The sequence below is a fragment of the Salvelinus sp. IW2-2015 genome, linkage group LG2 (genome assembly GCF_002910315.2).
Source record: "Salvelinus sp. IW2-2015 linkage group LG2, ASM291031v2, whole genome shotgun sequence".
NCBI classification, from domain to species: domain Eukaryota; kingdom Metazoa; phylum Chordata; class Actinopteri; order Salmoniformes; family Salmonidae; genus Salvelinus; species Salvelinus sp. IW2-2015.
This window is the reverse complement of record NC_036839.1, coordinates 16,426,755-16,439,099: the sequence shown is the minus strand read 5'-3', so window position 1 is coordinate 16,439,099 and position 12,345 is coordinate 16,426,755. Positions and strand designations below refer to the sequence as shown.

Here is a 12,345-nt window from a genome sequence, read left to right as displayed (position 1 = left end):
ACCACTACCTTGTATCCTTTTCCCTCTCGCTCTCATCCAACACTTCCCACACTGCCCCTACTCGGATGGTATCGCGCCGTCCCAACCTTCGCTCTCTCTCTCCCCGCTACTCTCTCCGCTTCCATCCTATCATCTCTTCCCTCTGCTCAAACCTTCTCCAACCTATCTCCTGATTCTGCCTCCTCAACCCTCCTCTCCTCCCTTTCTGCATCCTTTGACTCTCTATGTCCCCTATCCTCCAGGCCGGCTCGGTCCTCCCCTCCTGCTTCCGTGCTCAACGACTCATTGCGAGCTCACAGAACAGGGCTCCGGGCAGCCGAGCGGAAATGGAGGAAAACTCGCCTCCCTGCGGACCTGGCATCCTTTCACTCCCTCCTCTCTACATTCTCCTCTTCTGTCTCTGCTGCTAAAGCCACTTTCTACCACTCTAAATTCCAAGCATCTGCCTCTAACCCTAGGAAGCTCTTTGCCACCTTCTCCTCCCTCCTGAATCCTCCTCCCCCTCCCCCCCTCCTCCCTCTCTGCGGATGACTTCGTCAACCATTTTGAAAAGAAGATCGACGACATCCGATCCTCGTTTGCTAAGTCAAACGACACCGCTGGTTCTGCTCACACTGCCCTACCCGGTGCTTTGACCTCTTTCTACCCCCTCTCTCCAGATGAAATCTTGCGTCTTGTGACGGCCGGCCGCCAACAACCTGGCGGCTTGACCCTATCCCCTCCTCTCTTCTCCAGACCATTCCGGAGACCTCTCCCTTACCTCACCTCGCTCATCAACTCATCCTTGACCGCTGGCTACGTCCCTTCCGTCTTCAAGAGAGCGAGAGTTGCACCCCTTCTGAAAAAACCTACACTCGATCCCTCCGATGTCAACAACTACAGACGCAGTATCCCTTCTTCTTTTCTCTCCAAAACTCTTGAACGTGCCGTCCTTGGCCAGCTCTCCTGCTATCTCTCTTCAGAATGACCTTTTTGATCCAAATCAGTCAAGGTTTCAAGACTAGTCATTCAACTGAGACTGCTCTTCTCTGTGTCACGGAGGCGCTCCGCACTGCTAAAGCTAACTCTCTCTCCTCTGCTCTCATCCTTCTAGACCTATCGGCTGCCTTTGATACTGTGAACCATCAGATCCTCCTCTCCACCTCTCCGAGTTGGGCATCTCCGGCGCGGCCCACGCTTGATTGCATCCTACCTGACAGGTCGCTCCTACCAGGTGGCGTGGCGAGAATCTGTCTCCGCACCACGTGCTCTCACCACTGGTGTCCCCCAGGGCTCTGTTCTAGGCCCTCTCCTATTCTCGCTATACACCAAGTCACTTGGCTCTGTCATATCCTCACATGGTCTCTCCTATCATTGCTATGCAGACGACACACAATTAATCTTCTCCTTTCCCCCTTCTGATAACCAGGTGGCGAATCGCATCTCTGCAATGTCTGGCAGACAATCAGTGGGATGACGGATCACCACCTCAAGCTGAACCTCGGCAAGACGGAGCTGCTCTTCCTCCCGGGAAGGACTGCCCGTTCCATGATCTCGCCATCACGGTTGACAACTCCATTGTGTCCTCCTCCAGAGTGCTAAGAACCTTGGCGTGATCCTGGACAACACCCTGTCGTTCTCGACTAACATCAAGGCGGTGACCCGTTCCTGTAGGTTATGCTCTACAACATTCGCAGAGTACGACCCTGCCTCACACAGAGAAGCGGCGCAGGTCCTAATCCAGGCACTTGTCATCTCCCGTCTGGATTACTGCAACTCGCTGTTGGCTGGGCTCCCTGCCTGTGCCATTAAACCCCTACAACTCATCCAGAAGGCCGCAGCCCGTCTGGTGTTCAACCTTCCCAAGTTTCTCTCACGTCACCCCGCTCCTCCGCTCTCTCCACTGGCTTCCAGTTGAAGCTCGCATCCGCTACAAGACCATGGTGCTTGCCTACGGAGCTGAGGGGAACGGCACCTCCGTACCTTCAGGCTCTGATCAGCCCTACACCCAAACAAGGCACTGCGTTCAGCCACCTCTGGCCTGCTCGCCTCCCTACCTCTGAGGAAGTACAGTTCCCGCTCAGCCCAGTCAAAACTGTTCGCTGCTCTGGCACCCCATTGGTGGAACAAACTCCCTCACGACGCCAGGTCAGCGAGTCAATCACCACCTTCCGGAGACACCTGAAACCCACCTCTTTAAGAATACCTAGGATAGGATAAAGTAATCCTTCTAACCCCCCCCCCCCCTTAAAAGAGTTAGATGCCATATTGTAAAGTGGTTGTTCCACTGGATATCATAAGGTGAATGCCACCAATTTGTAAGTCGCTCTGGATAAGAGCGTCTGCTTAAATGACAATTAAATGTAAATGTACTGAAGTTCATAAATAAGTGAATAATAACTAGAGCTAGTGTTAATCCCAATATCTATGTGTAACAGTATAACTTTAGTACGTCCCCTCGCCCCACCGGCGTGAACCAGGGACCCTCTGCACACATCGACAACAGTCACCCACGAAGCATCGTTACCCATCGCTCCACAAAGGCCACGGCCCCTGCAGAGCAAGGGGAAACCCTACTTAAGTCTCAGAGCAAGTGACGTAACTGATTGAAATGCTAGTAGCGCGTAACCGCTAACTAGCTAGCCATTTCACATCCGTTACATATGTCCATGGATGATATTAAAGAAAATGTGAAGAGAGGCAGAGGGATTAAGGCCAAAAGGATGATCAGTAGGAAAGAGGGTCAAAGAAGTGAAAGCTTATCCGTGTTGCCGAGGTTTGAGAAGGTATCACCTGTAGAAGTACAGAGAGGATTCCTTCGTTTCAATGTCAGAGAATTTGTCCCATCCCCGTTTTCGGTGTTTTAAATACCAAAGAATGGGACATGTAGCTGTTCAGTGTCAAGGAAAGAAAGGATGTGTGAAGTGCGGAGGGGAACATGATTACGGTGAATGTGGAAGCAATGTGAAGGTTAAGTGTTGTAATTGTGGGAGCGGACATAGTGCAGCATTTGACGGATGCCAGGTGCAGAGAGAGGCTAGAGAAGCTCAGCGAGATATAGAATTAGTCATGATGTATCGTATGCAGAGGTCGTAAAACAGACTAGTAGAACAGTGCGGACTAATGGGGCTTACATGGATGTACCTGTAGTAAGTGGACCTACAATCATGGCTGGTGCTTCTGATGGTCCTGGCATGGTTTCGAGGGCTGTTCAGAGATCTTGCACTCATGAATGTGCGGTGTCAAAGGACACTTTGATAATGAATTTTAGTTTACCTTTATTTAACTAGGCAGGTAAGTTAAGAACAAATTCTTATTTTCAATGACGGCCTAGGAACAGTGGGTTAACTGCCTTGTTCAGGGGCAGAACGACAGATGTTTACCTTGTCAGCTCGGGGATTCAATCTTGAAACCTTTCGGTTACTAGTCCAACGCTCTAACCACTAGGCTACCTGCTGGTTACTAGTCCAACGCTCTAACCACTAGGCTACCTGCTGGTTACTAGTCCAACGCTCTAACCACTAGGCTACCTGCCGCACCATAAAGTCGACTTCATAGCTTTTATTGGTAAGGTTATCAATAAAACTTGGGTTGTGGAAAGCAGAGATGCAAGGTTGAAGGTTATTGTGGAGACAGCACAATACATATTGGGGGTAACAGATGTTACTGTTGAAATGTTGGTTGACATGCTGAACAAATCCTAAAGGTGGATATAGCATGATATAGATCTAGTTTAATGGGGTTGGGTGGTGGGTGTGGTAGAAGTTAGTATGGATTTATTTGGTTTTGAATTGTATTTTCATGGTAGTACGGAATTGGATAGATCATGATTGATCGTACATTCCAGCACAGTAGGTGGCCATGCACTTTAAAGTTTTTTTCCTGCCCACCCTGATATCATTGAAGAAGAAAAAGAGCTAGGGTTAAGGTTAGAGCTATGAGTTATGGCTTGTTAGGGCTGTAGCCTAATGTATGCCCCATATTCTACAGCTAGATGGAGCTATGTGGTTGTAGCATTTTTTTTGGCAAGGATTGCCTTGCAAGTAGGTGCAATTCCTTGCACAATAGCTGGAGGCACTGTGTCTCATTTATTGTTGGAGTAACAAGCCAAGAGAGGATCTGCCGCTCGTTTCAATGTAATCCTGTCTCTCCCCGCACACAGTCGTCCGACATGGCGACCATGAAGAAGCTTCTCGGCGGTACAACCAGCATCTGAACTCCATTTGGCTCCACGAAAGCAGCCTGAACTGCGTCTGGAAGTGGATGTAAAATATTTTGTAAATTGGGAATTATACACGTGGATTATCCACATTTTTAAAACAGGGTAAGATTTTATACCATGAATTTCCCTGTGTAAAACGGCAGTGTGCAACTTGTTTCAGCAGATTAGAGAAATCGTAGAAGTAGCCTATCCCCAGTTGCCTTGGTTTTTGTAGCCGTGTAGCCGTTTTAAAGAATGTTAACATTATGCTTCACCATATAGGCTAATTGTCGCAGATAGAACAATCGTTATTACAATCAAGTAGTACATTGATGGAAGAGCTAACCGTGTTTTTGCCCAGTCGTTCTCACAACCAAGAGCAGTGGTTAAAAAACGGCAATAGTCATCCACTACATCAGACGTAACGTTACAACACCAAAATTGAATGGGATATCATCTCATGACCGTAGACCATAGCCTGTATACAATATTGTTGGCATAAAGGTGTTGGATATACGCCATTTACATAGCAGTGCCTCGTTTGCAATTTAAATAGAAACGTCATCAGTGAGAGTACGTTTTCCATTGTTAGTTTGTTACCCTTGAGGGTAGTTAGTGGCTGGTCAGTTGAGTCGAGGTTATGTATTTGTGTCACACCACGCGTGGTAGCCTAACAATAATGTCTTAAGGATTACTGTACTCCTCAAGACTGCATTATCGTAGCTATGTGCGCAAAAATGTCATAAGGACTTTTCAATAACTAATCCAGTTACTGTCTTGCATTCTTAATAGGCAACAATTAAATAAAAAAAGCTTGTGAATTTGTTTTGTTTTGGGTGTGCAAAGATTTCCTGTATGTTTCCAAATTGGTTAAATGTGATAATCCAAATATGCCTGCGTCAAGACTAGATTTCTTTGGTAATTTTTCCAGAAAGATTACATCGTATGACTCACTGAACTGTCAAACAATCGCCCCTCCTCCAAAGGTACACKCATGAATAATCTGTATTGTGGATTGTCAAGCAGAAAAGGCAAACGGATGTTCTGTTATTTGATTGATCCTCGAGTAGGAACCCCCGTYATAGAGGGGTTTCGTTTAATTGCCCAGATCTGGGCTCCTACATCATTTCAGAAATATGGGTATATTTATTGAAATCATGTTCAATCATACAAACCCCCTTTAACACTTAACTTATAATGGTATATACATTTAAAATTGAAGTTCTGCATACAGTTGAATGCATAGGTTCAAATATGCGAGCCACACCCAGGTAAACATGTCTGTGGAGCTGAAGCAAGTTGCTGTCCAGTGGAAATAGGAGTGGGTTTTCAGCACGTCTCAGGTAGACAGTTGGCTGAACTACCCCATCCTCAAGCCCATTCTGCTGGCTGTAATCAAATCCAGCTGTGCAGTTGTAGAAATGCTGCCTGCATGTGTTGGACTGCTCTGAAGGACTCTGTGTGCTTCTGCTGCATACAGACAGAGGAGCCTCTGTTAAAGCCCAAACTGCCTGCCAGCAGCCACAGCACTATCTTACAGGGTTGTGGGGAATTTCAAGCAAACAAGTTCCAAGCTTGGGTAAATCGCCCTGTGAACACTGGGGGTATGAATATGTTCCCCTGGCATTGTACGCAATAGTATCCTGGGCTGGGTTGGCATACCAGTCATATGTCCCAGCCTGGTTGTCTTCCACAGTAACAGAGCTGTGACTGAGTCGCACTAGCCAAAGACTACATTCTTATTCAGAGGGCCACATTCTTATTCAGAGGGCCACATACTGTAGAGCGACACATGGCAGATTCATGAGCTTGGGGGCAGGGAAGGGTAAGCATCAGTTGAAATAATCATTGTCTGCTCTCTCATAGCCCTGGGTCTCACTCTGTTCTTTGGAGTGTTTAGTTACAGTATTTATGGGTTACTTCTGAGCCAAGGGTTTTCAGTCCAATATTAAAATCCCAATGCACATTTGAAATAGCGTGGTAGCTTGTAAAACAATAAGTGAGTTGACGTCTCCTTCATGGTTTCTCTTGAAGGGGACAACTCACAGCCGTGCTTGGACTGCATGAGTATCACTATGCCCCTTGTGACAGCAGTGGCAATGGCTTTCATCTGCCCAAGTGAATGGTGTCTTCCCTCCCACATTTGTGACCACTTTGCTGGAACATTCTAACAGCACTCACCCAGGCCATGGCAGTGTATATTATGCACAGGTKCAGCTGATTAAAGCGTTCGCTCGAAACAAGGTCAGTTGTGTGGTGTAGCAGTGTCTTCAGCAACCTCCAACCATGATGATGATGATGATGATGTGTTAAATATTCATTGTGTGTAATGGTGCACTGCCTCCACACTGTAAACAAACCGTTTATTTGATCAGCTCTATGGGGGACTGAGAGGCTGCTAGAAATAAACAGATATGGTCGTTGAACAGATCAACAGTTTTAGCCTCAATTTTCCCCTCTCTTGAAGGGTCGGCCAAATTCAAATGTCTTTGATATGCAATCCTCAGCTTAATTCGAATCTGAACTTTGAACATTGCGTGTGCACTTCTTCAAGAGTCAGCGAGCCACCACTGTACTGTCTGAATGAGAGCTGCCCACACCACCACGCTCCAATAACCCATTTGGTGAGCTCTCAACATGACATCAGCATGCTGGAATGTGTGATAAACAGAGAATTAAGCAGGGCCTCTGGGGTTGGCTTGAGAGATGGGGGTGGATTGACCTGCTCCTGTTGCCTCAACCCAGAACAAATGATCCTGCAACTGGTCAAAACACATTCCATCACCTAGAGCTAGTCATTCATTGAAAGGAACTGATTTTGGCCTTGTTCATTCACACATGTCCACCTAGGCCTAATTACACTATCTGCATGTTGCATGTGATTTAATATGCCATGCATGGCGATCTCCATGGAAACCGTGCTGTCATACATAATGAGGAGATCCACACAGCCCAGATGTTATGTCCTTATTAGCAGCTGGATGTCTGTGAACTTGGGACATTCTCTTGCTTGGCTGATCCTTACTATCTCTACTGTTTTGTAGTTCACTCACTCTTATCTGCCTATATACTGGAACGCCACAGGTCATTTGTCCAAACAAATAGTTTGAAAATCATTTTGAAAGTTCTTACAAAGAGTCAATTGTTTCCACTTGTAGATTTTAGGGACTATCCCTGTTATTGCTTTGTCGAGTGACTTTGCACTTTGAAATCAAGCAACACATTGACAGAGAGAGGAAACTAATTGCTTCTCCCAAAGGCTACAATTATCACCCATTAGCTTAGAGTGCAAATACCTAATTTGCAATTACGTTGCTCGTCTGACACAAGCTGTGAACTCTCCCCTGGGACTTCATCTCCTTTTATGTAACCCACCCACCTCCTCGCCTCTGTTTTCTCTGGGATGGGGGGCGGGGGGTCCCTCTCCCTAATGCTCAAGTTGTACAATGAATAGTTGAACAGTTGACAGACATGATATGAGCTGCATTATTGCCCCACCGATAGGCAAGGTGTGTGTTTGTGTGTGCATGCTATAACCATGTAACCGACGGTTATGGATGAAGACTGTCATGAAATAATAAGAAGATGGGACGGCCGGGTWTTTGTGCACTTAAGTCCGTTTCTGCGGTAACATGGACTCTTAACAACATGATGAAACTTTGTTGCTCCTTGCTGAAACAAGAAACGATCAAAATTGTTTTTGGTTGCATAGGCAACACCACCCACAATGCAGCAGTAGCACACATAKAAATATAATTAATAGAAAGGCCATRGAACCTTTAACCCTAACGATTTGACCCTGTAAACTCATGGGTACACTTGCAATGGCTGCCTGGCATTGTGATACAATAATTTCCATGGTAAAGTAGAATTTTCATTCAAATGATGTAAACTGATGTGGCTCATGCAATGGAATGTATTTTTTGTAATGTCAGTTTAGTTGAATGAACAAATCACAGCACATACTAATGGTTCTGACTAGGTGGAATACAGCTACGACCGGAAGTGACTTTTTCGTAGCAGGTTAGGGGAATTAGCTAACACTATGGGTTAGGGTCAGCTAAAATGCTCTCCCAACCTGCTACGAAAAGTCACTTCCGGTCGTAGCTGYATTCCATCTAGTTACAACCCATATTGATGGGTAAACTACACCTCCTGCTTTTACTTCCTGCTTTGCTCTTATGGGGTACACTAGTAATGGCTGCCCATCCACCCGTTTATGCCATCATTGACTTGAATGGGGACACCCTTTCTATTCCTTCTATTTCTGTGGCAGCACATGCAGTCAGGAGCGAAGGAGAGGAGAAAATGTGCATTTAACGTTTATTACATTTGAGCTATTTATGACATTTTTGCTATTACGGAGACTGCAGCATTTGGCTGGCCAATTACCGTCATCCAGAATTCCATGACCTTCGCAACCCTGGTGTGTGTGCGTGCGTGCGTGCGTGCGTACGTACATGTGAGTGTGTGTTGTACAAAATGTCCCGGGTTCGAGCCCAGTGAGGACAGGGACGGAACCTACTTTGTTACACGTGCGAATGTGTGTGTGTGTGTGTGTGTGACGGTTCTTCTGCCTCCCCTGCAGGCTGTACGGTAGCACAACAGAGCACCATGGTGGAGCCCGAGCACAGAGCATCAGCAGCCCAGCGTCTTGGAGCCCAGGAGACCCTGGGCATCAGCACCCTGGACCCTGGCCACCGGCCTCCAACCATGCCCCCTGGACGCCACGTCTCCATTAAGATACGCATGTTGGACGACACAGAAGAGGTCTTCGACGTCTCGGTGAGTTCTGATTGGCTCTCTCTCTAATTGGCTTATAGTGCACTGTGTTAAAAGGGTAAATGGTGGCATCCTTTTGTCATCTTTTTATAGCTTTGCCATTAAAGCAATACATCAAAGGAGGGAGTTTTTTCCCCCCCTTCTTGACAGCAGTCTGTTGTTAAGGGTTACAGGTTGGCATGGTTACTGTGTTAAACTTCAAGGTGCTGAATGCATGAATGAGCCAAGACTGATCAGTGCTGGAAAATGTCTGGGTTCTAACCGACGTTCTGAACATCTCTGACTTCAGCTGTTGGTGTGGTGAATAAAGGTTACTGTTCTAGGTCTTTGGATGTTGTTGTGTAATTTAAAGCCTTACTAAAAAGATATAAGAGCAACTTTTAAAGAGGACTATCGTCGTTGTCGGGTGAAAACCTCTTATCTCCGAAACTGACATTTTACCATTAACAAACATATTCTTTCTAAACTTCAGAAGCTACTATATTTTGAGTACATTTTATTGGTCCTAGAGTGATGGAGTGTTAAGAGTACATTGAGGAGAGTTACTGCTTTCAATGCATGTATAAAAAAAGTACGAGATTTTCATCAGACGACATGTGAAAACACCCTTAATGTAAAGTGTTACCCAAGTGGGTGTATGGATTGTGTTTAGTTTATTGAGATACACATTAGTACATCAGGTCTAAACGTCCTGGGTTCATACGCTAACACATTGTTCTATATTATGAAAGCCAAGGTATGAGACCAACTGGTCTGTCTTGGCCACAGGGGCGGGCAACAATACAGCCCGTGGGCTTGATCTCATTCTAACTGTCCCGTGGGAGGTTTGAGTAAAAAAACACTCCAGGCCACTATTGAACGCCTAAAACCCGATAGAATGTATGTAGACATTTTTGTGGACCTATAGCTTTTCAATTAAGTGCAATTTTCTGGCCTGCAAATTGCTTTTGACAAGAAAACAACATAAAACAATCTGTGCGGACGTCCTCTGAATTTATATCCTGATGATTCCCAAAATGATTCAAATCAAATTGTATTGGTCACATACACATATTTAGCAGATGTTATTGCGGGTGTAGCGAAATGCTTGTCAGTGTGCCCACCCTATACAGTATGATTGGGGAAAAGGGACGATTTGTGATGTTTGAATGGGCAGAGATCTGCCATGATAAATTGTGCTTTTCATTACCAGCCTATTTACTTCTGTGGTTATTAAAGATTCTCTCTGAGATTGCTTTGCTTTGTGATCCAAATCAGCCAATGTATGCAATGCAATATTTTAGCCTGAACTCAAATCTCAGAATAATCCTAGATTGATGCCTTTCATGTGAAATGTAATCTGCTTGATAATGAATGACTGATGTTCTGAAGACTGCAATATTGTTTGAAGATGTTTTCGAGAATGGTAATGGGTGCTTATTGAAAGTGATGTGAATGTTAATTTAGGACCTTGAGATTTAGCAAACAGACATGTAAATCCCAACACTTCCTGTTGAATTGGACAAAAAATAGATTGGTTGTTCTGTACCGTTTTTCTTCTCCTAGAGTTCCTCTGAAATTGTGGTATTACTGTAAGGTATACTCTATGACCCTGATATAGCACTTGAACTACAGGGTGGAGTTTGGATCAAAACTATGTTATTTTCCTGAGAATAGTCAAACTAGCAATATCCTTTGACCACAGTTCTTCCTGCTGGGAGTGAGGGAGCGCGATGGGTAGTGAGAGGGGGAAAAGAAGTGATGATGGAGGGAAATAGACACGCAGAGCATTCATTCGAAGGGTATGAATAGAGCTTCATAGTAGAGATGCTTGAAATGGAACCCTGTGACCGACAATATGGCCGTGTTTGACGCTAGCTGCTGAGAAACATTGGCAGGTTCCCAACTGCCGTGCAGGGAACAGTCTTGTTCCCACAGCATGCAGAGAGACTTCCTGTACAGTCCATGAGGATTGGCTTTTCAGGGAGACATTTCGCTGGTGCTAATGAATGATTTATATACAGTGCCTTTGGAAAGTATTCAGACCCCCTGACTTTTTCCACATTTTATGTTACAGCCTTATTCTAAAATTGATTAAATATTTGTTTTTTCTCATCAATCTACACACAATACCCCATAATGACATCACAATACCCCATAATGACATCACAATACCCCATAATGACAAAGCGAAAACAGAACAACCTTTATTTACATAAGTATTCAGACCCTATTGTTGTGATACTTGAAATTGAGCTCAGGTGCATCCTGTTTCCATTGATCATCCTTGAGATGCTTCTACAACTTGATTGAAGTCCACCTGTGGTAAATTCAATTGATTGGACATGATTTGGAAAGACACACACCTGTCTATATAAGGTCCCACAGTTGACAGTACATGTCAGAGCAAAAACCAAACCACGAGGTCGAAGGAATTGTCCGTAGAGCTCCGAGACAGGATTGTGTCGAGGCACAGATCTTGGGAAGGGTATCAAAACATTAATGCAGCATTGAAGGTCCCTAAGAACACAGTGGCCTCCATTATTCTTAAAATGGAAGAAGTTTGGAACCACCAAGAGTCTTCATTGAGCTGGCCGCCCGGCCAAACTGAGCAATCGGGGGAGAAGGGCCTTAGTGAGAGAGGTGACCAAGAACCCGATGGTCACTCTGACAGAGCTCCAGAGTATCTCTGTGGAGAAGGGAGAATCTTCCAGAAGGACAACCATTTCTGCAGCCCTCCACTAATCAGGCCTTTATGCTAGAGTGGCCAGACGGAAGCCACTCCTCAGTAAAAGGCTCATGACAGCCCGCTTGGAGTTTGCCAAAAGGCACCTAAAGACTCTCTGACCATGAGAAACAAGGTTCTCTGGTCTGATGAAACCAAGATTGAACTCTTTGGCCTGAATGCCAAGCGTCACGTCTGGAGGAAACCTGGCACCATCCCTACGGTGAAGCATGGTGGTGGCAACATCATGCTGTGGGGATGTTTTTCAGTGGCAGGGACTGGGAGGCTAGTTAGGAACGAGGGAAAGATGAATGGAGCACAGTACAGAGAGATCCTTGATGACAACCTGCTCCAGAGCTCTCAGGACCTCAGACTGGGGGGAAGGTTCACCTTCCAACAGGACAACGACCCTAAGCACACAGGCAAGACAACGCAGAAGTGGCTTCGGGACAAGTCTCTGAATGTCCTTGAGTGGCCCAGCCAGAGCCCGGACTTGAACCCGATCGAACATCTCTGGAGAGACCTGTGCAGCAACGCTCCCCATCCAACCTGACAGAGCTTGAAAGGATCTGCGGAGAGGAATGGGGAAAAGCTCCCCAAATACAGATGTGCCACGCTTGTAGCGTCATACCCAAGAAGTCTCAAGGCTGTAATCGCTGCCAAAGGTACTTCAACAAAG

The 12,345-nt window shown here is 45.7% G+C and overlaps 1 protein-coding gene across 5 annotated transcripts in view; it reads left to right on the top strand.

Moving 5' to 3' along the window:
• Positions 1-4,108: 4,108 nt before the first annotated feature.
• The window catches only part of farp1 (FERM, RhoGEF (ARHGEF) and pleckstrin domain protein 1 (chondrocyte-derived)), an 83,554-nt gene continuing 75,317 nt past the window's right edge, over positions 4,109-12,345 (top strand). For 3 of the 5 annotated variants that reach the window (XM_070447563.1, XM_024004295.2, XM_024004279.2), the window contains exons 1-2: positions 4,110-4,303; positions 8,769-8,965. In XM_070447563.1, coding sequence (XP_070303664.1) covers positions 8,795-8,965 — 171 coding nt within the window. In that variant the 5' untranslated portion in view covers positions 4,110-4,303; positions 8,769-8,794. Of the gene's footprint in view, positions 4,304-8,768; positions 8,966-12,345 lie in introns of all 5 variants that reach the window. The other 2 variants (XM_024004286.2, XM_024004270.2) reach the window with 1 other exon arrangement.